General features: G+C 38.6%; 2 protein-coding genes across 10 annotated transcripts in view; one reads left to right on the top strand and one right to left on the bottom strand.

Moving 5' to 3' along the window:
- Positions 1 to 6,801, top strand: part of LOC123024768 (cohesin subunit SA-2-like) — a 55,190-nt gene extending 48,389 nt beyond the window's left edge. For 2 of the 7 annotated variants that reach the window (XM_044432912.1, XM_044432921.1), the window contains 5 exons: positions 1,123 to 1,280; positions 1,383 to 1,505; positions 2,587 to 2,777; positions 3,818 to 3,992; positions 4,768 to 6,801. In XM_044432912.1, the coding sequence (XP_044288847.1) occupies positions 1,123 to 1,280; positions 1,383 to 1,505; positions 2,587 to 2,777; positions 3,818 to 3,992; positions 4,768 to 4,867 (747 nt within the window). In that variant the 3' untranslated portion in view covers positions 4,868 to 6,801. Of the gene's footprint in view, positions 1 to 1,122; positions 1,281 to 1,382; positions 1,506 to 2,586; positions 2,778 to 3,817; positions 3,993 to 4,767 lie in introns of those variants that run through there. The other 5 variants (XM_044432937.1, XR_006414987.1, XR_006414988.1 and 2 more) reach the window with 5 other exon arrangements.
- Positions 6,802 to 7,167: 366 nt separating this feature from the next.
- PPP2R3B (protein phosphatase 2 regulatory subunit B''beta) overlaps positions 7,168 to 27,361 on the bottom strand; it is a 38,160-nt gene continuing 17,966 nt past the window's right edge. For all 3 annotated transcript variants that reach the window (XM_044432973.1, XM_044432964.1, XM_044432980.1), the window contains 12 exons: positions 20,648 to 20,833; positions 19,342 to 19,445; positions 18,806 to 18,908; positions 17,949 to 18,023; positions 15,869 to 15,955; positions 14,544 to 14,700; positions 12,477 to 12,525; positions 11,436 to 11,525; positions 10,190 to 10,365; positions 9,487 to 9,605; positions 9,268 to 9,374; positions 7,168 to 8,295 (listed from right to left, as the gene is read on the bottom strand). In XM_044432973.1, coding sequence (XP_044288908.1) covers positions 8,154 to 8,295; positions 9,268 to 9,374; positions 9,487 to 9,605; positions 10,190 to 10,365; positions 11,436 to 11,525; positions 12,477 to 12,525; positions 14,544 to 14,700; positions 15,869 to 15,955; positions 17,949 to 18,023; positions 18,806 to 18,908; positions 19,342 to 19,445; positions 20,648 to 20,833 — 1,395 coding nt within the window. In that variant the 3' untranslated portion in view covers positions 7,168 to 8,153. The remainder of the gene's footprint in view (positions 8,296 to 9,267; positions 9,375 to 9,486; positions 9,606 to 10,189; positions 10,366 to 11,435; positions 11,526 to 12,476; positions 12,526 to 14,543; positions 14,701 to 15,868; positions 15,956 to 17,948; positions 18,024 to 18,805; positions 18,909 to 19,341; positions 19,446 to 20,647; positions 20,834 to 27,361) is intronic.

Raw genomic sequence — 27,361 nt, 5'->3', positions numbered from 1 at the left:
TGTGGGAAGGTATCCATACACAATGAGCAAAACAGTAAAGCCTTGTTCAGTTATATGCTTGTTTCAGGCCACCAAAATCCTGAGGTAACAGGGTCCTGAAGTGTATCAAAAAAAAAGTTTTGGCTTGGGTTTGCCAAATTTACAAAGTGAAGAAATTTAATTGTTGCCGGGACTGCCACTGAGAACACTTCTGAAAATGGACTTGCTCTCTAAGAATGGATTCAGACTTTACATTATGGGCACATTTTTCCTTGACTTATATTTGAAGGCTGTGGCTACATGTGTTTTCTGATGAATATCTGGGCATGAGTTTTCTCATGCCAGTCTTTTCCAACATGGTGCCCATCATAGACTGTAGTTCCCACCATCAATGCCCATTGCTCCTTCTGGCTGGAGGCTGCTAGAAGCTGTAGTCAAAATATTTGGAGAGAACCATGTTGCAGAAGGCTATTCATAGTGTTTACACATGAATTTTATGAACCTATTCATGAGTTTTATTCATAGTGTTTTCCAGTGAAGTTTATGAACTGACTTTAATTTGGCAGTGGGTTTGGAAGGGTTGAAAAGGTGGTTTGTTGACAGATCCCAAGAGAGATTTAAAGAAAAATAGCACGATCTGTTGGCAGCTTTTTAAAAAACACATTGGAGTCTAAAGAAAGAAGTATTCTTGTTGGGAGGAATTACACATTACATGAAAATATCTAATTAAATAATAGCTACTATTTCTAGCTGAGGTAACTTTGGAAGAGCATGATTATGGAGGGGAATCTGCTGAGAATCCCAATATGCTACTTGGCATGGTAGAAGCCTGCCGGAATAAAAATGGACACACAGAGGCAAAAGTTACCCAGTTCTTTTGTCGTATGGAACACAGGGACAGGCTGCTCACCTTGTAGTAAATGCAGGTCTACTTCCTAATTGTGCGTGAGGTGCATTCTGCTCTTATCCTACAGATTTCACTTTATGGTATTCGAATATGTGTTCCACTTGACGGGGGAATCTTAAAACTATTTGATCAGACTACAAGATATATTGATGCTTAGCAGTTGCAGGGCAGATACGTCCTTTTGTGGTTTCTTTTATAGTACTGGAAATGTTTATGCCAATACTTGTTGACTGCAGATGTTTCAGAAGCATGTTGAAAGCCAGGATGATGGCAGCTGCATCACTGTGGATAATTCGACCTCCTTCAACAACATTAAAGAGCTTGCACGACGGTTTGCTTTGTCATTTGGCTCGGACCAGCTGAAAAGTCGAGAGTCAGTAGCCATGATTCACAAGTAGGTGCCAAATCTACATCATCCTTTGGTCTTCTGTTTCTGTGGTGTCCGCATTGTAAACCTTTCTTCTCTCTTTGCATTTCTTTCTACTCCCACGAAAAGGGAAGGTATTGAATTTGCCTTTCAAGGAGCAGCTGCAGTGGAAGGAAAGCCTCCTAATATAAACTTTCTGATCATTCTTGCTGAATTTTCTTATAAGCTTCTGAAGCCTGACAAAAGACTGATGTAAGTTTTACTGTGTGTTTATTGCTTCTGGAAAACAAATGGTGTTCAGTGCTGGGGTGTCACAAGGGCCTCTGTGGTGTTGAATGCATGATGTGCAGAGGAGGCACATGTGAGGTTAAGCATGGCATCCCTTTACTTGCACACTTCAAGAGCTGTCTGTTTATGCATGGAGTGAGCAATTGACAGTCAAGCTCAAGATTCTGTCAGGGACTGTTAGCATTTCTTCTGCTTCTGTTGTCTTCTGCAGAAGAGAGACAGTTTGAATAATGGAGCTTGATTGGTGATAGTCTGGTTATTTTGTTTGCTTGTGCACATCTCAGAGCACTTCATATTGCATGTTTCAACTAAATGTTACTTGCACATACTCAGCAGCACAGATGCAATTATATGCACAGAACTCTTCATACTTTCACATCATTCTGTAGGTATGTATGTATCATAGTGGTACAGCTTTAGATGCTGGACTTAAATCCCCTTTAATAGCCATGTGCAAGATTTCAGTAATAATTAGCCAAAGCACAGAACTAACTTTTCTCTTCCCCCACTGCCATTTCATCCCATTAAAACTGCTTCTGCATTAAAACGATGCAAGATGTTCAAACAAAACTGAAACTGTTTGCCAGCCCTGATAAAACTATTGTTCTGTACATATTCAGCTTTATATTTTAAAGTTAAATCATAGCACCATCATGAACCCAGGAATAAACTGAAGTTTGCTTCTACACTTACCACTCCTTTCATCAGGGGTTGTGGAGCCTTGGTCTTGGCTCCAAAGTACAGCCCTAGCTGTATGTGTACAGATGCTGGCAAGGAGCATGTTATAAGAAAAAGATGAACACAACTTCTGGCATACACAAATCATTGCAATAATACACTCTTACTACAATAAGCTGTCATGTTCAACATTGTTGGTTAAGATGCCACTTCTTGAATGTTTTCTGAGCAGAATTTTTCCTAAGTTCAGTTTATCTTGTCCACATTAATGAAAATAAGGATTATGAGACAGGGTGATTCATCTTTTTCTCAGGGAAGAGTATCTGACATCTCAGTTCTATACTTTTCCTCTCATTTTCAAATAAAGATACAGTTACTTGCTGAGATATATGCCAGAACCAGCATTTTGTAAAGAAGATTCTTGGTACTCTATCGGTTGGTATAGAATGTCATTGCTGGCCAATGAAGATGAAGAGAGTTCTGCTAACAGCAGCTTAAATGAATGGCCACCCAGTCACATTGCTAGGATACCTTCTTTTAAAAGAAAATTATCTGAAGGTAAAATTTCCTTGCCATTTTGCTAGTGGTCATATATAAAGTGTTCATGTTATGTAATGGCATAGATAAACTAGGACAGTGATGGCGAACCTTTTAGAGACCGAGTGCCCAAGCTGCAACCCAAAACCCACTTATTTATCACAAAGTGCCAACACTGCAATAAAACCTGAATACTGAGGTTTTAATTTAGAAAAAACAAGTCACAGCCAGTCTAAGCCTCTCTCTCTATATATATATATCTATATCTATCCTTGGCAGTGCACTGACCAGCCATGTGAAAGCTCAGATGAGTCATGGCTAGTAAGTCATGACTCGTGACAATATTGCCTGGCGCTGCTGCTCCTTTCCGAGCGTGCGCATGGCCCGTGTGTGTGCTGTTATCTGATGCTCGGCTGCTGGGGCGGTGCGGTTTGGGTGCCGACAGGGAGGGCTCTGTGTGCCCACTGCGGCATGCGTGCCATAGGTTTGCCACCACTGATCTAGGATCTCAGTCTGTGCAGCAAGAATCATGGGCCACTGGGGGCTTGCAAATCTCAAGGGATGGAATGGGGGAGTGATGAAAAGCGTGCTTCGTCACCCTGCCAGGAGCATCTGCCCCTGCACCCCCCTGGAGGGGGGGCTTTTGTGGGAAGAGGGGTGTCCCTTCTCTCACAATGTCTGGATCTGAGCAGTAACCTGGTATCTGGGAATGGCCATGTCTCTGAAGAGCTACACTAGCAGGCTTTTCAATGTAGCGCTTCAGAAATCTTAGCTCTGTGCAGCAAGGATTGCATCCACAGCAATCATACAGTATGGAGGGAGGAGAAAGGGAGATAGAGACAGCAGGTGGGTGGGGAGGATGGAGGCAAGTGTGACAGGTGAGGCAGGAGGCAGACATAGGAGAAGAGTGGTTCACACACTGAGTTATTTCTGTAGTGGCTACCACTTGAAAAATAACAAGGGCAGTGACTTAGGAAAGCATTATAACCTTGCATGTTACCATGTCTAGTCTTTTCTCATGCACGAAAAGCATGAAGGATATCATTCATTGTCTGTTTTAGGAACCTGGCCCAAAACTAGCCACATTGAGACAGCTAACCAAACTTCAGATACTCATTATGCATCCTCTCTCCCTTCTTTGCCACTGAGAAGCGGGAAGAGGCTAAAGTATCATGACAGTTCTCACCAAGAACATTCACCATTGCTTGGCTCTGCTACTCTGGAGGGAAAAAATAGGTGAGAAAAGGCAGCTTGGATCATTTTTATAACTTGGAATGTTTTTCTTGTCTAGAGTTGCTAGGTCATTTGAAAACTTCAGTTACACTATATATTCAAAACACAGGTGTGTATTACTGAATCCATTTTTTCTGGTAGAGCTTCTTTTTTCAGGTACAAGAACTAATGCTCTCTTGGACCAGGAGTTTTTGTTCACTTGTATCTTTCTTGTCTACCAGATAATACCAAAAGAAGGGATATCTTGCCCAATGTTGTTTGTTTCAGTGTTGTTCGTGTGTTTGTGTGTGTGTGTGTGTGTGTGTGTGTGTGTGTGTGTGTGTAAGGGGGAGCACTTCTAAACCATGCTTAGTGGAGTTTGCTATACCCAAAGCTTTTGGTATTGGTGGGTACCAGAAGAATGAAGTGATGCTCCTGTTTACAATTTATTCCTCCACTACAGATTTCCAAAGGAGCTTGCTTTTCTTCTCTTGCGTTGATTCAAAGTTGGTCCAAAAATGTTCAGAAACTGAGTTGGTTTTTAAAAAAAAGAGGATTTGGCCTCATAAAATTGCAAATGCAGTGGACAAAATTCATTTAAAGTGTAAATATTAATTCAAATTCTGTCTGAATGAAAACTGCTTTCTGGGAGACTTAAGGGCCCACATGGCAGATTTAGATTGTTTTGGCAGAAGTTCACAGGAAAACGTAGTATACGTAGTTCAGTTATTCTGACTTGTTTAAATTACAAGAATTCATTTCCAAGGCCAGAAACTAATCTATCGATTTCTTATTTTAGCAGTACCCAAGCTATGGTCGAGGCAGACATTACAGCAGAGGTTGCTACTGAAGATACTGATGTTGATATTGTTGGTGCTGAACAGGTACTGATGGCTTGACACAGAACTCCTGAATGTTTTGACATCACACACTAGTGAAGCATATATTCCTGTCACAAGAGTAATTTGCACCTTTTACTGTTCTACACACTTAAAAGAAAAAGCTGGGACTTTGAGAAGATCTATTTGTAGCTGCCGTGGTACTATTATATCTGCTGATAGGAATGTTACCTGGAGAAGAAGACAATGTGTCCTAACAGGCACTCCTGAATTGAAAACCTAGCCAAGCAATCAGTAGTTTTAACCACTAATTGCTTTGTCATTGGACGGGTTTGGTGATGATGTAAAATAATTACTTTTAATGAAGCTCAGAAAGCATTTTCATACAAATCTAGCTGCACTTCAGCTGGACAGTAGGATATGTACTGTTGCTAAAACTATTCCTTGTCTAAAAGAGGAGAGGAGAAGAGGATACAAATGTAATAAATAGATGTATCACTTTCAAGATAGGGGGCCGTAGGCAAATACAGATATCCCTCTCCACTGGTTAATTGGCAGGTCTGTTGATAAAAGCCCTACTTGTTGGCTGGAAGGCTTCCATGCCATCAGGGCCATGTTGGGGTAGCATTTGACTCACCTAACTGAAAACCCTCCAGTTTGCCCATGATCCCCACCCCCAGACCGGGTGGCGAACTGTAGCCCTAGAGCTGATTTAACTTACTGTCCCTTTTATTGGAAACAATGGAAGGGAAAACAAAAATATAGGCCACAGCCAGTAGAAGGGTTTAAGAAAAAGAGTTATCTTCCCTGCCCTTGCCTCTTTCTTTGGACATGGTGGTTCCTCTACCGACGGTCCTCTCCCACAGGATTCATCTGTTCATTCAGAATGTTCTACAGTATTGTTAAAAGGCAGCAAATTGAAGTACATCAGGAAGATTTTGATCAGCAAAAGAAAATGATGATTTAAGATTCCCATTTGTACCTAACATAATCCCTCGGTGCATGTGCATAAACTTACTATTTACATCATGGTAAGCAACTATGTCTTTACAGCTATATGCTATGTATATATAATATCTGAAATAATATAGAGCTTTTGTAATTGCTTAAGGAGGTTATTTTAGCAGTGTCTACATTAGCACTGTATAAACTATTTTGAATTATCTTATTTAACATTTGCTTATTATATAGGAGATCTAAGAAACAAAACAGCTGGGACTATCCTCTCCTTTTTCATGGACTTAAGACAAGAACAGACAGGTGCAACAGACCATCCATGGTTTTTGTGGGGTTTCTAGGAGCATAATGTGGTATGACCTGAGTATAAACCAGATAAATCATGTATATGATGACTACAGCCATAGCTTCCCTACTTTCTGATGCTGTCTACACCAATTTTTCTAACTACACATGATGTTCATGTTCGTTCTTTTACATTTAGGGTGCAGTGCTGCATGTAAGCCTCTGAATTTGGAAGCTTCCGTGCATCCTATACCTGGAATGAGGTGTAGTGGCAATTTCCATGTTGGGTATTTTACTTTAGATGGCTGCTTTTGGCCATATAGATACAGTGCCAGAGAGGGAAGGAGCTAGGATTCCAAATCAGCTTGAGTCCACACCCGCACCTCTTCCCTTACTTGCCTCTCAAGACCTCTTTGTAGGTCTCTTAAGTAGCAAGCAGAATTCTGTCAGTTTTTTGTCAGGAAAGCGGGGTTGTAAAGTGAAAAAAAGAGAGAAAAAGACAGCATATTTGTATACAGAAAAACAACCACACACAATTTCTACTTTGTACTTCCTTGTGTATCAGGTTTATGCCAGAATAGGAGTTTGCTACTAATGATTAATTCTTAATTACTGCAGAGCTTGTAAAACAGCTATTTGGTTCCATACTTTTTTATTCAGAGGTTTGTAAAATGAAATGTGTGATCAGTTCAATCTAAGTTTCTAAACTAAGCCATTACTGAAGTAGAAATAAAAAAGCTACTACCCCAATACCCCTGAAATGAAAGTAACAGTATTTTGTCTGTGTGTAAACAGCTGTGGTTTTAAATCTTGTACATGAATGCATTATACACTTGAAGTATGACTAGGTTGCTATAGTATCACTGGTTCTGCACAGCATAGCTCTGCAGGCAAGAATTAACATCTGTCTGAATGGAAAAAGTGCAAAGTGTGATCCAGTCAAACCGCAAGTTAGCGAGATATGTTCTAAATTAAGATGGTGTTATCTAGTCAGTCTGTCTGTCTGTCTGTCTCTCACACAAACACACCAGTGGCAAATTAGCATCTGACTTCCACAATGCTCTGGGGGAAACCTATACATACATTCAGAGAGAGCATTTTAAAGGGAATGATAAAAATTACATATATGAAAAACTTTATTTGAAAATACCAACATGATATATTAAATGTTTTAACAGATCTGCACTGCAAACAAAATAGCTTACATCTTTGTTTTACATGAAAAAATCTAATGGCAAGACTTTTGCTTAAACACCTAATATTTAGTTTCTCATGTGAACATTGGGAAAATTAAGGCACTACAAACCTTATACGTTTTCAAAAACTGGAGTAACAACATCCATTCCAGTAAGCAGTCTCGCACATCTTAAGTAGGCAAGTCAAGCATCAAACTGTTCAGCTGCTCGGATGACACCATTGGTATGAATATTCATGGAATGTGTCATTAGCTAACCATTGAAGAAACATGCTAAATGCCCATAACAAGGTTAGTGCACATCACAGATCAAGTAAAACTTACATAAGGTTTAAAAATTGATTCCCTTGACATGGAGTACAACATCCACTGCAGTCAAGTATGAGTGATAAAAGCCGGTTTCGTAAGGGGAGTTGGGAGGCCAAACTGAAAGTTGAAGGAATAACAAGACTGGGAGAAGAAAGAGGACATCTTGTGTCAGACAAGTTCTTTTCTGCTATGGGCACCAGTGTATCTAGCTTGTATAATGAGGCTTTGGCAAAGTTACTAGATTTCTGCTTGGAAACTGCAGGAGTAAGGGCTTCTGTATTACACCTATAGGTGAAAGGGAAAATTCTAGTATCTTGTACAAAAAAGCCAGCAAAATTACTTTAAACAAGATACATTGTCATTCCTTAAAGGAAGAATAATCTATAAATAATTTAAGTCTATTTTACAGGCAACAATCTACTGAATAAATACAAAAGAGGTGTCATTTCATACAAATTCACTGGTTTTCCAAAATTACTAAATGATTAAAATATTAAATTTTGAAGCACAATGAACTATTTACTTTTTCTGGAAACAAGCCCTATGTGGGGTTAGCAGACCTGCTGCAGGCAGTCCTTCCTCTTGTACAAACAGCACAATTTATTCAAAGTCATCTTCATAATCAAATTCATCCAAGTCAACATCTGCCAAATGGGAAGGCATGTCAAAGAATGGCCTTTTCTCCATTTGATATTTTAGTATGTTGGTCTTCTGATCACAAGGGTTCAGTTCAGGTTCATAACTATGAAAAGGTAAGATTAATTTAGAATGTAGGTAGTTGTGAGAATATCTTGTACATTTATAGCCTATTAAAATGAAAAGATTTTTTAAACATGTGAGGGCTATTAAAAATAACGGAGGCAATTCTGTGCATTTTTAATCAAAAATGTGGCCATCTGTAGTGTTTAATAGATATTATTTTTGTTATTAGGCAACAATCTGTGCCTAGATTAAGCATCAAAATGTCAAACAAACTTTAAAGGGAGATTGTCCACTGGCACCAAGAAGCCTACTGCTACACACAGTGAGATCTAGACAGCACACCCATCCACTTGTTTTAATATTTCCCTGATAATCCATGGTGTTGGGACTTTTTACATGTGAGCTGTGTTATACATAAAGGTAGAAATTCCTACTGCTGCTGATCTCTGCCAGGACTTTGTTTTCAGCTTTAACTGAATGAGCCAACTGCTTTTGTTAATGGGATCCTGGAAGAGGAATGGCTGGGCCTTACAGAACTCTCCCCAAGCAGATAATGCCTGTGAGATGCCGTTCTAGGGGACACCTGTGCTTAGGAAGAAAAAAAGAACAGCAGCTACTTGAGTGAAGGTGCAGCAGAGTTGAAAGACTATCATGCATAGGATAAACAAGACACCGAGTGAGGACCCCATTCACCTGCTTATTCAGAAGCTGTATTCTTACCTTTATGTTTTTTCTTCAACATTAGCTGTGGGCAATATAAGTAGTAAAATAAACCACAATTTCTGAAACTTTACAGAAGGGGACAGTTAGTGTTTTGCTTTATAGCGAGGAATTATGTTGGGGAGTATCCAAACCAGTCTTTGAATATAGATCTCAAGCAGCTGCTCATGTAAGTTGTGCTGTTATAGTCAGTGTAAGCATTTCCACTACTTACAAAGGTAGAGAATGGTCAAACTTTTTTTCAGAGACTGAAATCAACACAAAGGGATCCCAGCCCACCCTGTACACTTACCAATCATTCCACTGGTCACTAGCTGCTTCCTCAGCGACTAGCACATCATACTCCTCAGCAGCGTATTTCTCCCAATCCGTCATCTCTTGGTTTTCATTTTCAGCCCCCTAAGCATATGATCATAAAGCTTACAGTACTGAAGACTGCAAAGTGAATTAATCAACAAAGCCATTCATTAAGCTTATGAACTATATATTGTTCAACACTAACTGCACTTACTCGCAACATAGAAAATTGATCCTTCTGTTCATGATCTAAATATTTCTCGATGTTGAAAAAGGTATCAAAGAACACATTCGCCATCTTACACTTCTTTAAGTCACGAAGAGTTATTTTCCCTGTAAGAAAACAAGTTGAGAAACAAGGTTTTAAACATTTATACATCTGGGATTGCAGTGCAAGTAGTGTGGAAAAATTAAAATATTTAAAGTACAATACTATAACTGGAGAAAGTTTTACAACATTCTGGGAGTTGTAGAACTTTTTCTGTCTAAATATACCACTGTATCCTTAATATTGCTTTATGCATATGTATATGCCTACAAGTAGGACTTTAATCCTCATAGCATAACCTAACTCCCTCAGGCAGGAACAGGGATGGGATCGTGCTCAAGAATTATCTTCTGCTTCAGGAAAGACTTGGCTTTCTGTTGGGAAGATGTATCAGGCATTTTAGGAAGTTTTTGCTAATTTTGACTCACCCCGATTAGGTGATATTTTGCCAGTTCCCAGAGTCTGTGAAAATGACAGCTGAACATCTAAAGTAACCAACAATATCTCATACATTTGTTTGCTAAATGTAAACATTAGGCAAGGTGACTTCATAGAGCAGACAAGTGAGAAAAACAAAATGGCTGTATTATCTGTGTTAGCAAAAGCACTGCTGTAGAGATTGCTGTTAAGATGGAAAAGAAGCCATCACCTTCACACTCTGGCTTTACAAGATCAAGCATCTGGCAAAGACAGTCTTCAAATGGCAGAGGTTCAATGGCCATGTTGTCTAGTTTTTGACACTGTTCTTCATAAAAGTATTGCAGTTCATACATAGATAATACACCATCCCCATCAAGGTCCATGCAGCGGAACCAGTATTCAATGCTGAAATAAGAGCCATTCAGTAATTTAGCATTTTATTTCAAATTAGTTTTTGTATCCCTTGCATTTTATAATGAAACACAAAGTCCCATATGCAAATAACTGAAAATTCAAGAATTCTCTCTCTCCTAAGTACACAGCCATGGGCCAAGAACTTTGAATCTGCTATTGACCTTCTACAACAAACCCATATAAAGATTACCCACAGTCTACAGTAAAGATGTGGTTTCTTGCTCCTCACCCTTGTGTAGGCAAGATGGAGCACTGTTCCAGAGAAAGAATGGTAGGTCTAGGAACTTATTTCTCTACTCCCTAGCTTTCCCTTCCTTCAAGTTGTGAGCATCTGAGAAGTATGATAATGTTGCATTAGTACTTAATAGAATGAAGACCTATAAATGCCATTTTAATTACCTAGCTTTAGTAACAGAGGAATAATCCATCCAACCCTATGATTTTGCATAAAAGGCTTCTGGTAAGCTCAAGACTGGATTACTGCAAAGCACACTGTGTGGCCTCCCTTAAGTCTGCTCTGGAAGCTGGAGCTAATTCAGAATGCTACAGCCTGGGTGTTACTTAGAATTGCTTCTTTCAGTGTGCAGTTCCCTTGCTGCACAAACTGCATTGGGGTGTTTATTCACTACAAGGCCAGATTTAAGATTCTAGAACTAAGTACAAAGCCCTGAGCAACTTGGGATCAGAGAATCTGAGAGAATGCTTTCTCTTGTTATCTATATGCCCAGTCACTGAGGTCACTGGAAGCCATTATCCTTGTGGTTCCACGCAGACCTGTTGTTCACCAGGAGGAGACCCTTCACAGTGTGGTGGGCCCATTTCTATGGCATTCCTTAGTTTGGAGACTCAGGCAAGCACCAACACTGCACTATTCTTGGCACTTGCTTAAAGACATTTTGGTTCCTGGAATCCTTTCTTGCTGACCATAATGTTATCTTTTAAAATGCATTTTCTTATTTGTTTTAGATTTGTACTGTACATTTCTTCGGAATCTGCTTAGATTAGTATACAAATACTGTGAATAAATAAAACTAAAGTACAAGAATAACATTTATTCTTACCTGGTTGGAGTTTTTTTGTCCTCTTCTGATATCAAGAACCATACAAAGTCTGCATAGCTGAGCTTTCCTTCTTTCTGTACTTTCCTTCCTCTTTGAAATGTGGGTTAAAATAGAGGGAGAACAGAATGTACACACACAGTGTATTTTAATCAGTGTTCCAAAACATAATTACATAGCTGCCAATTAGTAAAAACATGCAGAAGACAGGGTTTTTTCCCCGTCTTCCTTGCATCCTGCCCTTCCTGCAGGGATCAAGCTGGGATGCATGATGCATTACTGCCACCTTGCAAAGGAAGCTAGCAATGAGATAGCAACTTCCCTTAGGTCACCAGTGACCTTTATAACTAAAGTTGGGGTTCTGATCTTGGATTTCTCACATGCTGTAAAGGCTTGCCACAGAAATACACTTCTACAACTCACTTTTTACAGCAGTACAATTTCCACTGATTTCCTTTTAGGAAAATGGTCCACCCAAACAAGATGGGATGGGTTGGTGGTACTGATTTCCCATTCTGGTCAACCAGAAATACCATATCACATGGCTGAAATCAAACACCTGCACGCAGAGTGAGATCCTCATTGCCATCTATGGCTTATGGAAAGGCCCTTGTCAATGACATTGTTTAAGAGCCCAATTTATAAACATGGGGCTGCACTGGTGGATCACAGGATACCTACACAGCTATATGATATTGGCTGAGAGCAATTTAACCAGAGACAACCGCAATGTATATCACTCCTGCATGAGAAACATTATGGGAACATTTAACTCCACTAAATGTCAATTGCACAGTAAGCAAACTGATAAGTTCTACAACAGACTTTAATCTTGAAATGTAATACCTATTCCTGATTAATGGAGACAGGTCACAACTTTCCTTAGCTATATTATATAATTTCCTTAGCTATATATTATAATTTAATATATAAAAAGGAAATTATGAGTTCCACTTTAAAACTCCACTATTCCATGTACTTTGCCAATTAAACTGCAAGTATGTTGTATTTCTATGATGTAGATAAATAAGGGGAAAAAGACACCTTGTCACAGCTCCTGAGAAAATCCTCTCTATCATCCGATTAGATATAGCTGCGAAAGAGCAAAATTATTACATTCAATTTAGTATATGTGTGTTCATTTCATATCTATCAAAATTAATTTATAGCCTTGTAAAAACTCTGCAGAATAATGTTATTAGAAATACTATATTATATATTCATTCCTTGTCTCTTATAGGTAACTTACAATATTTACAGATTATTACAACATTTTAAACACATTTTTCTTTCTCTGACCTATTATTAGCTTAAATGCATATGGAGCTAGATCTAAATTCTGCCACCTAAAAGTCAGGTGCCTCTGATTTTTTGGAATCTCTTCCTTCTACCCTCCCCACCCAATACATCCCATTTAGCAGAGGCTGAAAGGGCTGCTGGGAATATATTAGTTTCCTTGTACATTTCATCTCAAAAGGAATATTAGAGTAGGTAACATCTCTTTTAAGAATTGTTTTAATAACTGATTCAAAATTGAGTTGGTAAGTTGCTGTTGTTCTGCTCACTTGATATAATTTTAATGACATAGTGTTATTTTGTTCTAGCTTTATATAACAACCACAATTGTTTTTAGTAGTTTTAATATCTATAATATTGATTGCTGACCTAGGGACTCCTCTAGTATTAGTGAACAGCATATAAATCCAAAAACAAACAAACCTGGAAATTGACAACCCAAAACTACATACTGGTTAATTTGTACACAATTGCCAGGAACCAAAAGCCAAGTCATAACTGAAGAGCACTGACTGCTAAAAAAAGCAGCAAAAGAAAGTACATCTGAAGCAGGGTGATGGTGGGAAAATGGGGATGGGACAGATGACAATATCTTTCACTTAGCATGCAGTCATCTGTGTTAAGTGTTGAGTTAACAATTCTCAGGGTCTGCTACTATTTCAACATTTCAGCAAAACTCCAGATACATATTGGTTTCCTGCATTTTAGTAGCTCCTTTTCAGAGCAGTTACTTCTGCTGTGGTTATAGCTATTCTCCAACAGTTCTAAATAAATGCTCCGAGAAAGCAGCTGAATGGACGGGATAAGATGAAGTCCTATTGGTGGTGGAAGTATTGCAGGTGCTTGCTAAATCTTGCTCTGTCACTTTTAAGATTCATTAAAAATAGCTGTCAGAAATATTTGCACAATTCCATTCCATTCCATTCCATTCATTTATTTAGGGGACTTCTATGCCGCCCCATTTGCCGAAGCCTCGGGCAGCTCACAAACATAAATTTACTGGGAAAACAAATACAAATAGATGGGAAGTAAATGGAAGAAATATTTGCACACCTGCAGTAACACAGCCATTATTGATGGTGTATAACTTCACCCTCAATTTACTTCCCAGCCTTTAAATTGCCACATTTTTTCTCCATTTACTTCCTAGTCATCCCCAAAAAGGAGAAAAACAAGGAAAACGAACAATCAGGGAATCAACACAGTAAGCGCTGAGAAAAGGAGTTGCAAGAAATGGAGTGTTATTCTTCTAGAGCAAATGATATTGCTTCCTTGGCAAGCCCTTCGTGTCCAATCTTCTTCAGTGTCAATTGCAGCCACTGGTATGGTGGCTGCTCCTGGTGTTTGAGAGGGGCACTGCTTGTACAGCTCATGGGGCTTTATTCCTGGGAGTGGCCCAGAAACTTGGACTTCAGGCTGCTGTAAAGTGGACTAGTGTTAGTGAAACACAGCCCAGGGAATCCAGTGGATTCCCGTCCCTGGCTGGATTTCTCACACTAACTAGTCCTATTTAAGTTTGTGGAAAGACACCATTGGATATTGTTCATGCCAAGAAAAGATTACACTGAATGGAAGAAGTCCAGTTCTGGGCATCTGTCATTATTTTGCAGTAAGCCCCATACCCAATATAGTGCCCACAAAGCCCATAGTGGTTCTGAGCACTATTTCTGCAAGAAAATCTGGCTTTCTTAGAAAGGCAGTCATGAAATGCACACAGATTTTACATGTATAACTCACACATATCCATGACCTGGAGATTTAATATGAACTGTTTCACAGGATTTACATTGCTCATATTGCTTAAATTGATCATACCATGATCATTATGCCGAGCTAAATCCTTTGGATCTATATAAAGGTCATGGTCTGTATCCAGTTCCCAAAATTTGCAGTAAATTACATAGAAGTGTTCATAAGAGAAGTATTCAGTCAGCTGATTAATATCAACTTCTTCTTCCAACAATGCCACATTCTATTGAGAGAAAAAGAGAGAAAGTGTCACTTAGGGTACAATTCTATGCATTTTTAAAAAGAAAAAAGTCCTACAACATGATGGCTTGTAAATGATGGCTTGTGAGTGATGACTTCTATAACTGGATGTTATAGAACGACTTCTATCTAAATATGCACAGGCTTATATCTTAAAAGGAGTATCATTCTATTACTCATAGTAGCAGCTTGAGGGAAGAGCTCAGTATCTTATCCACATGGTTTGTTTATTATCAACTACACTTGTTTACTTAGCAGTCAAGCTATTATAAACAACTCAGAATTAACCCAGCAATAAATTATGGTGAATTGTTGGGTTAACTCTGGATTGTTTAATGCCTAAACAACACAGAGTTCTTGGGTTCAGGTGTCACAATAACAATCCAGGAGTAATGTGTTCCTAGGTTGCTGACTGAAAGCCGAAGTCTACTCTGCCATGGTCAGAGGCACCTTGCTTGCTTGTAGTGAGCCACAGCAATTTCTGGATTAAACAATGTAGGCAATGCCATGTGACCTGGGTCAGTCTACACCAACAGTGTCAAGAATATTCTTGGGAGTCACAAGAAGTTGTGCTTGTAGGTTGGGGAACTCTCATGCACTGCATAGCAGCAGCTGGAATGGCCCAAATCTAACATGGTTATGGGCTCCCCATTCACACATATAGCCTATTCATACACCTCCTCTTCACTTCACCCAAAAGCAGATCCATAGAGATCAGCTGTGGGACTGGACCACTCAACCAGGAAATTCCTCTCTGCTCAGGACAGAGAGAAACTTTTTTCTTAAATAACTTGGAACCTGTGGACATGCCTGGGGAAAAGCTGGATGGCTAGTTGAGGAACCCTTCAGGCAATATTTGTTCTGTCAACCAGACATTCATTTTACTAGAGGCCTAGTTAAGAAGGCCCGTTGAACTGGAAAAGTTAATGTTATCACAACCTAAATTGCAAAAATATGGCTTCAGTTCTGTAGGTTTTCAACAAGCCAGTGATAATCCATCTCATATGATAAAACATTACTCTTCAGTAGAAATAAGAGATAAAAACATTTGTAGCCATTAAGTTAGTCCAGCCCACAGTAACTTTAGTGTCATTTCCTACAACCTACAAAGTTTATGGTTAAGGTTCCCAAAAATTTTACACATATCTTACCTGCAAAAAGCTGCTTTTTCTGAGTTCATTACAAGTGATTCTTCCTGACCATGACCTATTTACTGTATAAAATATCCTTTGTATTACCTGCAAGAAGAGTATAAATGATGTACCAACTGCACCCATTAAAATGGTCTGAATACTTAAATATGATTAAATTACCTGTTACATTCTTCTTTCACTTGTTATTTATGAAGCAGGCTTAATTTTGAGAGGAGGAGGATGCACCCTAACTGTAGACTAAGTCTGAAAGATCTTTATATGGTTGCCTTCCCCAAACTGATGTTTTCCAGATCTGTTGGCCACTGGCCATGCTGGCAAGAAATGATAATATTTGTAGTCTAACACATGTGGAGGCCACCAGGTTGGGAAAGGTTACTATCGTTTAAAGTGAAGATATAGAACAAGTTAACATACAGGCTGGATCTTGGAGTAGTGCTCTTATTCTTAACAGGTAGGTGCTTAGTTCATTCTTGAAAATTCTGGTTTTACATGGGGAGAGAAACCCATTTAACTGTTTTGTCTTGATCATATTCTTCCCATTCACATGATTGCCACAGCCTATCTTATTAAAGCCATAGTGTGTTGCAGTACATGCCAGTGACCTTTTCAAATATTAAGCTATGGCAGGTTGTTGTTCTGGCTTACTGTGTCACATGAACCCACTGAGGATGGAATGTTGGCTGGAGTGAGCATGTAAATGGGCCCTTTAACCTAACTTACCTAACTGCAACAGGGAAGAGCAGATATATATGTTGAACCCTCAGGATAGGCTGTAAAAATGCCCGAACATGATACACACATGCAATTTCAATATTCATGCCACAGATTTTAGTCCGCCTGCCAATCAATGTATTTAAACTGGGAATTAGAAGAATAGGACAATTATGGTTCATTCCTCAAATGCAAAGAAGGTCCCCTAATTTACTGTGTTAGATCTGAGAATTAATATTTTATTCAGGTATGTTTCATGTACTGCAGTGACACCATTTAAAGTATGCAAAACTTTTCATTATTTATAAAGCATCCCCACAATAAAAGTTCTCTGGGCATCTTGCAGCATAAACACAATAACAGAAATATAAAGCCTAAAATTAAAATAATCAAAGTAAAAACACAATCAAAGCAAAGGTCTTTACTTGATGCCAGGATGGCACCAGGTGCACCTATCTGGGAAGGCTGCTTATAGTCAGAGTAGTGTGACAAAAAGGGCCCCCTTCCTCGTGTCTGAGGGCATTTGAAGAAGGGCTTTTGAAGTAAGATCTTAAAAACTGTAATCTCACTTATGAGAGAAGTCAATCGTTCAGGTAACCTGGTCCCAAGCTACTTAAGGATTTAAAATTTAAAACTAGCACTAAATTGGACCTGGTAATAGACTGGAAGCAAGTGTAGCTGAGAAGGGCAGGTGTAATATGATCAAAGCACATAGTTAATATCTTTGCAGCTGTAATATGGACCAACTGCAATTTCTGAACTATTTTTAAAGGCAGCCCCCCCCCCACACACACACAGGCGAGGGAGCATGAGCAAGAACAAATTCATGGTTAATTATGACCAATCTACCTCTATCCAGGTAATCTTACAGCTGCCTTATCAGTTAAAACCGATAAAAGACATTCTGAGTCACAGAGGTCACCTATTCCTCTAATGACAGTGCTGGATCAAGAAAGATATAAATGGAATAGTAATAATAGTAACAGACTGTTTATTAATATGCAAAGGCTAAAGATGCAATGGTAGCAGACGGAGATCTGTCCCAAATACCAACAAACAGGGAGAAGAGAGCTACTTTTAAAAACAAAAAAGAAGTGTCACACCCTCCCTTTGCCTGCAGTGTATCTCTCTTTAGCAAGACGCCCCAGGGGTTTTTTCTTTAGCCAAGTTCTAATACTGGAAGTGTGTCTGATTGGGAGAAAAGTGAGGAAGGTTCAACAGATTTTTGATATTAAAAAAAATATCAAACGCACTGCTTAATAATGTCATTAAGGCAGATCCGTGTTTGAATACAACTGTTACCAGCATATTTTGTTCAAAACCCAAGAAAAAAACATTTTTTCTTTTAAATAGATAAGACACTTACTGTTGTAATGTACCGAGAATGAAATTCTGATGCTTCTTTTAAGAAGACTAGACTAGGATGACTATTGACCACATCCTAAGAAAGAAGCATGAAGGTTAGAGGCATGCAGTTGGTACTCATTGCCAGCGAAGTGAACACAATTTTAATGCACAATTTTTCATGAAACCTAATTATAAGTTGCAATATTAAAGTGCATCTTACTGTATACCAGCTTCCCCAACCTAGTGGCATCCAGATGTTTTAGACTTTAATTCTCATCAGTCCCAGCCAGCCAGCCAGCAAGGCCTAAAGTCAGGAAAGCAGGGAGATGTAATCCAAAACTTCAAGCACTCTAGGTTGGGTGGCTGTTGTATACTGTAACAATGCCATTATGTTCACATTACTGTAAGATGACATATCGAGTATGTTTCAATCTGTGCAAGAAAACTGCAACACAAATTTTAAAAACATGTAAAAATATAGTTATTTGGGAAGGGCTTCAACAAAGGCAGAAGAGTAATGCCAATAAACATTTGGGGACAAGATGAAGAATAATAGAGACTGGGGAGGGCAACATAAACACATGTGACCTGGATGGTTAGAAAGGAACTAAAGACACTTTAGAAAGCTGTGGAGAAGAGAATGGCCTTCATATCATCTTTGGTTGAGAAAGATAGCACAATCTCTCTTGCAGATATTCTAGTAAGCTTGGTGCCTAGGACTAGTTCCAGCTTATTTATCCATCAGTGAGTATGTCAGTGGGTTAGCACATGAGGCCCACCCACCTTCCTTCCTTCAATGATTTAAGATTTACTGATTTAGAAAACTTTTCTGAAGATCTAAGAGATAATGGTAGTAATTAAGAATGAGTAATTTACTTGTAAAAATGGAATGAAGTCTTCTTGTATCAAATAGTTACACCCAGGACTCTTTAGAAGATGAACAAACTTGGTGGCAGCATCATGGCAAGTCTGCAGTATCCTGAAAGCATAATGCAGCTAATATGAGCAAGTATGGTAAATTTATATTGCCTGTTTTTTCAGCAGGAAATGAGCTCAAGGTTTATTCATAAGCATGAATGAAACCTCTAATCCCAAATTCCTTAAATTGCCCTCTCCTCAATGTTAGGAATGTGACAGGCTTAAATGTGTTACATGACTTTCCTTCTAAATGAAATCTACCATGTCTTACTTTGCTTTCTTTCTCCTTTATAAACATTCAGTTTGAAACAATCCAAATGCTCAAATGCTAGGATACTTTTACAGTTAATCTAATTTATTTTGTGCAAGAGGCGACTGTAAGATATTGTTCAACTCTTGATGTATTCCTTCAACTAGAGCTGAAATTTCCTAGAAAAGTTTAATTACTTGATTTAAAAAGTGATGACATGGACTCACAAAGAAACCATACTTACTTCCGCCACATTGCAACAAATTTATGAACTGATATAAATCCTGTTCGCTCTCCTCCAGCACAATAAAATAAGGGACCTTTCCAGTAAAGAGGACATTCGCAGGCCTAGAATTAAGTTATATCATAAGCAAATTTGAGGGTTATTCCTTTCAGAATCAACTTAGGGAAAAAACAAGATAATCATTTATTTTTTATCATACTATTATCACTATAAGAAATAAATTGTACCATGAGAAATAATGAGTGAAGCAGATGTGCTGTCCCGGATGCTAGGTAACCTAATAATACTGATTTCAGGATTTGATTCTGTGTTTTTCACATCATTTAATGCTCCAGTACTTCTGGAGGTTTAAGTACTGCATATTTTATTTGTAGGAAAAGATGATGTTACATGTATTTAACATAAGAAAAATGTTTAATTTTATTTTAAAGAGTTAAAGCACATGCTATGATTCAGAAACCAGCATGCTCAGAAAGGTGTTTGTAAAAATGGGCACATGCTGCATCCTGCAAACAACAAAGTGCTCAGACCAAACCTTTATGGTTACTGAAAGTAGACAGCTGGAAAAGATACAAAGGTAGGTATGCATATCATCTTCATAGCCTTCCCTAGAATATGTTGGATTACAACTTCCATAATCCTCAGACAGCATAGACCCTGGGTGATGGGAGTATGCCAAGTGGGAGAGGCTGGTCTATAGCATGCAAAGCATGGCAGGATTAATCTCTACCACTTTTTTGGGCACCTCATGGGATACAGTTCTTTATATAGGCAAACACATTGTCAGTATCTGCAATACATGATTTAGCAGATTATCAGCCTATCAATGATAACTATAGTCTATAACCTGTAACTCACTTGAGGAATGATGTTTACTTCCATATGGTGACTGAATAGACAGCACATATGATCAGTAGTGTAGTAGTAAACAAGAGTTCATCATGATAGTCTCCTTAGTTGTGTCCCCAAGTAGAAGCCACAGCCCAGGATCCATCCATCTTTTCTACTATTAATAACGACAGGAGCCAACCCTCTGGTTAAAATCTCCCTCATAAAAACACAATGCCTCCAAATCAAGTAATCCACAATTAGGTTTATGGGGCATTTTGCAGTACGATTTAACTCATGCATACCGTTTCCCCCAAAATGTACTAGGATTACAAGACTATGCACACTTACCTTGAAAGAAACCCTACTTTACATGGAAATAACTGAGCAAACATGCATAGGATTACAACAGTCCAATACATTTATAGTGTTTCATATTTAGGATTCATGCCGAAGAAGCAAAAGACTCTTTACACACCTTTGCAACTTTACCCATATCTTCTAATGTTGCTCGCTCATTTGGAAACTGGGAGAAAGTTTTCTCTATCTTAGCAATGACAGCATCTATATTCACTTTTTCTTTTGGACAGCCATAAGGAAAATAAAATGTTGGAATGGTTTGGCTCAGAGATGGTGTCAAAGGTTCTTCTTTCTTCGACTGAACCTACAAGAAAAGTGGCACTTACAAAATTTGGTTGACGAAGTCCCAACAACTTGATAGTTCCCTCTCTGAAATCTGAAAAGTGTATTAAGGGTAGAATCCTATGGAGAGCAGATGTTGTCTAGATGGCCATAAGAGAATTTGGAAGCCCATCTACAACATTGGAAGCTCTCTCCAAAGTCAGAGCTGGAATTCTGAACTGAGAGAACTCTCACTTCACCCTCACAAACATCAGGGAAAGAATTACACCGGATGCATCTCTGTGGTCCCAAGCAAGACCCTGGAGATAGCGTGATGTGGCTGTTTTGGGGTAGAGGCAAAGTAGAGAGGAGACAGGCGCTGCCAGCACATGCAGCATCCTTGTGCTGTACTCATACTTGACTTTTTGTGCTCTATGATAAAACACTTAGACAGTCTTGCAGGTGGAAGAAGCATGGAATCAACTTTTGTAGTCCATCTTTTTCAGGATGCCCATAATCCTTAAAGTTCAGAGGGTTATGGGTAGGTACATTGGACTGCACTGTGCAGCTGTGAACAGCGGTTGCAAAAGACTGAGAAAATGGCGGACACTCCGCTCCATTTATATCATTGAGGGGGAGGGGAGCGGAGTTTTCCCACCAAAAACCGTTAGCTTTGTAATCTTTCTGGCCTTAGGCACTGCGCAGGCGCAGCACCCATATGTGTGATGCAGAGGCCATGATGAAGAACATTGGACTGCACTGTGCAGCTGCAATCCTACATACAACCTGGGCGTACATCTCATTGACCCTAATGAGATTTACATAGACATGTTCATGTTTGTCCTGTAATTTCTTCATAACTGTTATAATCTCATGGTAAGATTTTCAGTTGAAAATATCAACTGGAAAAAGCAAAACCAATCACGGAAAAGGAGTGGCGGTGGTAAAACATAATGAAGTTCACTATTCTCAAAATGTTTGATACAAAAACCCTATTATGTTGCCTAAGAACCTCACCTACTTTTAGAAACAGATTTCTAACAAAACATCTGTAATTATTCAAAGGTTATCTATTACTGGAACCAATATTACTAAGCAATCACAAGTAAATAATGAATAGCTTTGCTGAAAGAGACAGAGCTACACTGTAATTTCCAGTGGTACCTCCTTATATATACTAGCAGCTCGCAAGCTTTTTCCTAAGTTCAAACTGGGTAAACAAGTAGGAATAAAATGCTGCATCCTTGAAGGAGATGTGGGGACACCTTTTCTAGAATAAATCTCCATTTAAAGAAAAAAAAATCAATTACAAGTCCTGGATGTGAGCAATTTAACAAAAAGGCATATCTTTTATTCTTTTATCCATGTTGCCCTGTAAAGATAAGACAACATACAACTAAATGCCAATAGATGGAATACATTAGAGAAGTGCTATTCTAAGGTTGCAGTTCCATACACCATGGATGGTGAACCTGTAGACCAAATGCAACCTTTACTAGATTCCCATTTGGCTCATGGCATGGGAGGTCACAACTGTGGGGTTAAAGCCTCCCTCCCTACCCCACATCAGAGTCCATTTCAGACTGGGTCTCTAGCACCTACAATTTTTATTGAAAAAAAAAAAGATCTTCCAGTAGTCTGAATGTAAGTCTTCCCTCCAACAGAACCTGGGTTCATCAAAAGAAGCTTCTGTAATAGAAGCAATATGGCCATGCTGGCTGGAATTGATGGGAGTTACAGCTTAGAGAGAAAATGTTTCTACTCCCATCCAGAAATATCTAAACATAGCATGATTTGCACTACTAACACAATATATTAACCATTCATTTCTATAATCAATTACTATCTTTTGCTATAAAGATTATCTGATATAAACAATTACTGAAACTCAAAACAGATTTGCAAATTTACTTATGAGACACTGCTGTGTTGGATATAATCATCTGCATTATTTTTATTATGCCCTGTGGTTTTAAATCTATATCTGTATCTAACTTTGAGTGGATATCCTTGCCAAAATATTTAAGAACTATTAAAGATGAGATAGCACAGCAGTGTCATAGTAACATGTCATCAGCATGCATGGAACAGATCTGCCAGAAACAGTTAAGCTATATCTGCTTTATTTCTGGAAGTATTCTCTGTAGTATGATTATTTTTAAAGGTGGAGAGTGTATGAAGAAAAAAAGATAAACGAAAACATACATATGTTAACTATGAGGTGCATTCTTGATCTGCAAGTGACATAAGGGTCATAAGTTTAGCATATCCGTTAACAGATTTTCCCTAATGCCATTTTTATTTGAGGTTTAGATACTAGATTTAAGATTTCACACTATTGTTCAGCAAACCCTTTGTGCTATGCTATTTCCTTAAGGCAATTCCTAATTCTTGTTCAAATAACAGGGTTGGTCCCCTGGACATATAATGTACTTGCACACAGTGGGAAATGATGCACTATTGGAGTGTGCCCACTGCTGCTTCCAAATTTGAAGGTGCCCAAGGCAATGTGCCCTCAATGGGTTCCCCGAGTAGCAGCAGCATTTTACCGAACCCAAGCTACTCGCCTTGTCCATGCCGACTGTTAATTTCCCCATGATGCAATGCTGTAATGTGCACTGCTGTACACAGAGGGGCACAATAAGAGGGAGCCAACATGTGAATGCAGGACTAAGTTATGAGGGAGTAAAAATGGAAGTTGAGGGCAGTTGAACTGCATGGGGCCAGTTTTTTAGTGCCAGTCAAGAAAAGAATGCAGGGCTCAAACTTTGCCCAGCAACCATCAAACTGGGTTCCAGTGTCTGCCCATTTGCCCACAGATGCCATGTGTATTGGCGCTGGGCTGGCATGGTACACAAGCCCTCCCCAAATCTAGTTCCCCCTGGATATGTCAGACTACAATTCCTATAATCTCCAGCAAGTGTTGGCCTTGCTGGCTGAGAATGGTGGGACTGGTAGTCTGACAGAACTAGAAGGCACAGGCTGTGAAAAGCTGGTATAGGTGGTGTTCTACTAAAATATCTTGCTCCAGCTTGGAAAAGCATCAAGAGTTGCTTATGTGAAAAGAGAAAATTCCAGACATTTGTTGAAATATGCATCCTATCATAAATTGCAGGGATAAATTCCAGTGTCTGGACATAGCTTGCAGACCTAACCCTGGTTTCATAGCCTGGGCTGTAGTATGAAATTAAAGTAGTTTAAATAAACTGCTATATATGTAGTCAGGCTGCAAGAAAAGGAGATAACAGGTCATGATAGTAATTCTCAGCCAACGTCATAACATATGAAGCAGCCCATTGCCTCGACAGCAGCATTTAGGGACAACACACAAGTCTCCTGGATGGCAGAGAAAGGAGTTAAAGGAATAGCCTTAACATGCTAGCTTAATTTCATATGGTGTACTAGATAAAAAGATGGAAACCAAGTTGGACATTACAACCTGGCAACTGATTGGAACTGTACATATGGCTTTGTGTTATAAAGAAGCCAAATGGCAGCTAAGGCAGATCTATTTGCATGGGGAAAACACTCTTGCCAGTACCAATATTTTCAAGAGGTGAAAGATCACTTAAACGAAGGAAACTGCCCTATAATTAGTGAAACACTGGTTCATCTAACCATTGTGCTACAGTCCCTCTACTACAACTTCCTTCACTTCTAGGATTGCTTTACTGAATTATACACTTGGCATTGGAAAATATACTAAATTGGTAAGTGAGCCTTGTGTTTTGTGCTTAGCTCTTGCTTCAGACACAAAGGTGTAGTGAGAATGGATGTAACAGGTACATACAGACAAGGCTGTGTGGGCTGACAGTATCGCAGAAGAGTTCCAGAATGTTTTACTGGATGAATCCTGAAAGCTTTAATTTTAAAAAGCTCCTAGTGTTATAGGTGGCAAGAGATTCAGAAATATAAGGACAGAATCTCTAAAGCTGGGATGGGATGGTGGGTGGACAGTAGTATTTCTAGATGTGTTAAAGCTTCAGTACTCCTGGCCCTACTCTATGACTAATCAGAGTAATTTATAAAGTTTGCTTATTTTGCCACAGCACATTGGTATTTTGTATACACAGCTTTGCAGATTTCAACTTTTACTGTGAAATGAGAAGCAACTTTGTAACAACTACAAGCAACTTTGTAACAACTTTGAGTAAAATTAACACCAGCAACAATGAACCATACAATTTAAGTCTGTAAGCATCAATTATTTTCTACTGCAGCCAAATTGAGGACAACTGAATATTGTTAAGCCTTTGAATCTGGAAAACATTAATTAAATTTAGACGTTCCCTCTTCACAAGAATACTTTGCTCTTTACATGCTAGGCTTGTTTAGGTCAAAGCACACTACCAGTTGTCTGGAAAAACAAAAAAATGTTCTTATCAGCAGACAAGCCTTTCAGTAAACACTATTTAGGTTTGCAGATTTGCTAATTACAAATTCTTGCCCTGAAGGTTCAGAGAATTTTTGCCTTGACATCCATCTGTCTAGAAACAGAAGTACCTCTTATTATCGCCCCTTGTTTTCATGTTGCAAAGTAGCTATGATCACAGAATGAAAATCTATTCTGGATCAGACCAAGGTCCATCCAGTCTAGTGTTCTGTTCTAGTTGCCTACAGGAAGCCAAGAACCAGTGCAGGAGTGCAATACCACTATCCCAACCATGTTCCCCATCAAGTAGGATATGTAAGAGATCTGAAACTGGAGATAGCACAAAGCTAATACGGACTCATAGCACTGGCAGCCTGAATTTGTCAAAATCAGTGAAATTCAATAGTTTAACAGTGCACAGCCTGAAAAAGTAATTCCTTTTACTTGTCCTGAATCTCCTGTCAACCAGTTTTGTGAGATGACTCCTGGTTCTAATACTGAGGTATAAAATATCTTGATATGCGACAGGGAAGGGAATTAGAAAAGCCTTGGTGTGAGTAGGGAACACTGTGTGCACCATTTGAATGCTGAACTGTTTGAGTCTACTATCTAAGGAACTGTTAGATTCAGTCAAAATGTAAATCAAATATTTTCTCCCTTGTTGAAGCAGCTGCTGCATAAAGAGACTGTTATAGTTCTGCATAACCTGTAGAATTCGCTCAGAAAAATCAAGGCTTTGTATATTTTATGCATTTTATTGATAACTTATTTTTATAATTAAATTACTTACATATATGAACATTTCCTTTTGACCAGGTTTGCTAGATAGTAGATTCAGCTACCAAAAGGGAACATTTAAAGTGCTATGCACTCACAACAGCTGAATGAAAAGTTAAAGTGTCCTTCTATCCCTTTCCTTTTTGCAGCCTTCAGTATATGACATTAGTAGAACAGAAGCAAAACAACTTCAAGTACCCTTAGTTGCTGCATGATAGACAAGTCCTGTTATTGTTACTATTATTACATTCTATTTATATCTCATCCTTTTTCCTCCTGTAAGCAACCCAAAGGTGAGATATACAGTTCATTTATATAGATAGAAAGATATAGCTCCATTTTATCTTCATAACAATACCAGCATGAGGAAGCTTGGATTAAGAGTTGGTGGCTGGTTCCAAGTCACCCAGTAAGCCTCATGGCTGAGTGGAGACTAGAACCTGGATCTTCCAGGTCCCCAGGCCATCATACCACCCTGGCTCTGTTGCCTTGCTCTGGCACAAAGAAAAACAATCTAGATATGTCTACTTATTGCAGTGGTGAAAGGAAGAGATGAAGGGGATGATATTGATAAAGGAAAAATATGCTTTAATATGAGTCCACAGCCATCAGAGACATGATTACAATCAAAAGAAAAGTCTCTTTAAATCTTACGGGTAAACATGTAAGCACATAATGCCAAATGTTTCTCCTTCAACTTTTCAACTCCTTCAACTCCTTCAATTGTGCTATATTTAGCAATAGAGACCACAACATCATTGCTTTCTTAGACATGCATTTTGGTATACAAAGAAAAACACACTCTAAAAAACATATATTTATTGCTTAATTTAAAATTTATACCCCACCTTTCTAGGCAAAATGCTCTCTCAAAGTAGAAGCTTATTTTTACATAATATTTAAAATTATGAGACTAAAGTCAAATGGCTTATCAGGAAGTTTGAATAATGTAAAATATGGGGATGTAACAACATTTAGGGCTCAAGTCTCTTCTCTACAGCTATAGAAAATAACTTTTTTGCTTTTTTAATATTAAAATAATATCTCATTCAAATATGTTAAGCTTAGTTTAAATTAATGAATAGTTAGCTATACATCTTTCTAGGTAAAAACTTAAGAAATGCGTCACAATTTACTCTGTTTACTTAAACAAGGGGAACAAGGATGAGAACACACAACACAGCAAGTTCTGAACTGGGACCAATTATATTCCCTGCTGAATGTTTGCTCTCATGTAAATATCAAGCAATTATAAGATTAAAAGATTGGTTTGTTGTATAGACCAGTTGCTTCTAACCGTTTTAAGACTCAGAATGAAGCCTGTATCCCAACCTGTAATATGGCACACATATACAGACATGTATGTATATCTCCAGGTTCTTCCTTTCTCCCTTCTCTGCCTGCCATCTTTTGCCTTCTTCT

Source organism: Varanus komodoensis, unplaced genomic scaffold (genome assembly GCF_004798865.1).
Source record: "Varanus komodoensis strain SLA01 unplaced genomic scaffold, ASM479886v1 scaffold1, whole genome shotgun sequence".
Taxonomy (NCBI): Eukaryota; Metazoa; Chordata; class Lepidosauria; order Squamata; family Varanidae; genus Varanus; species Varanus komodoensis.
Note: the sequence above shows the minus strand (reverse complement) of the source record. Positions and strands in the feature narration are given on the sequence as shown.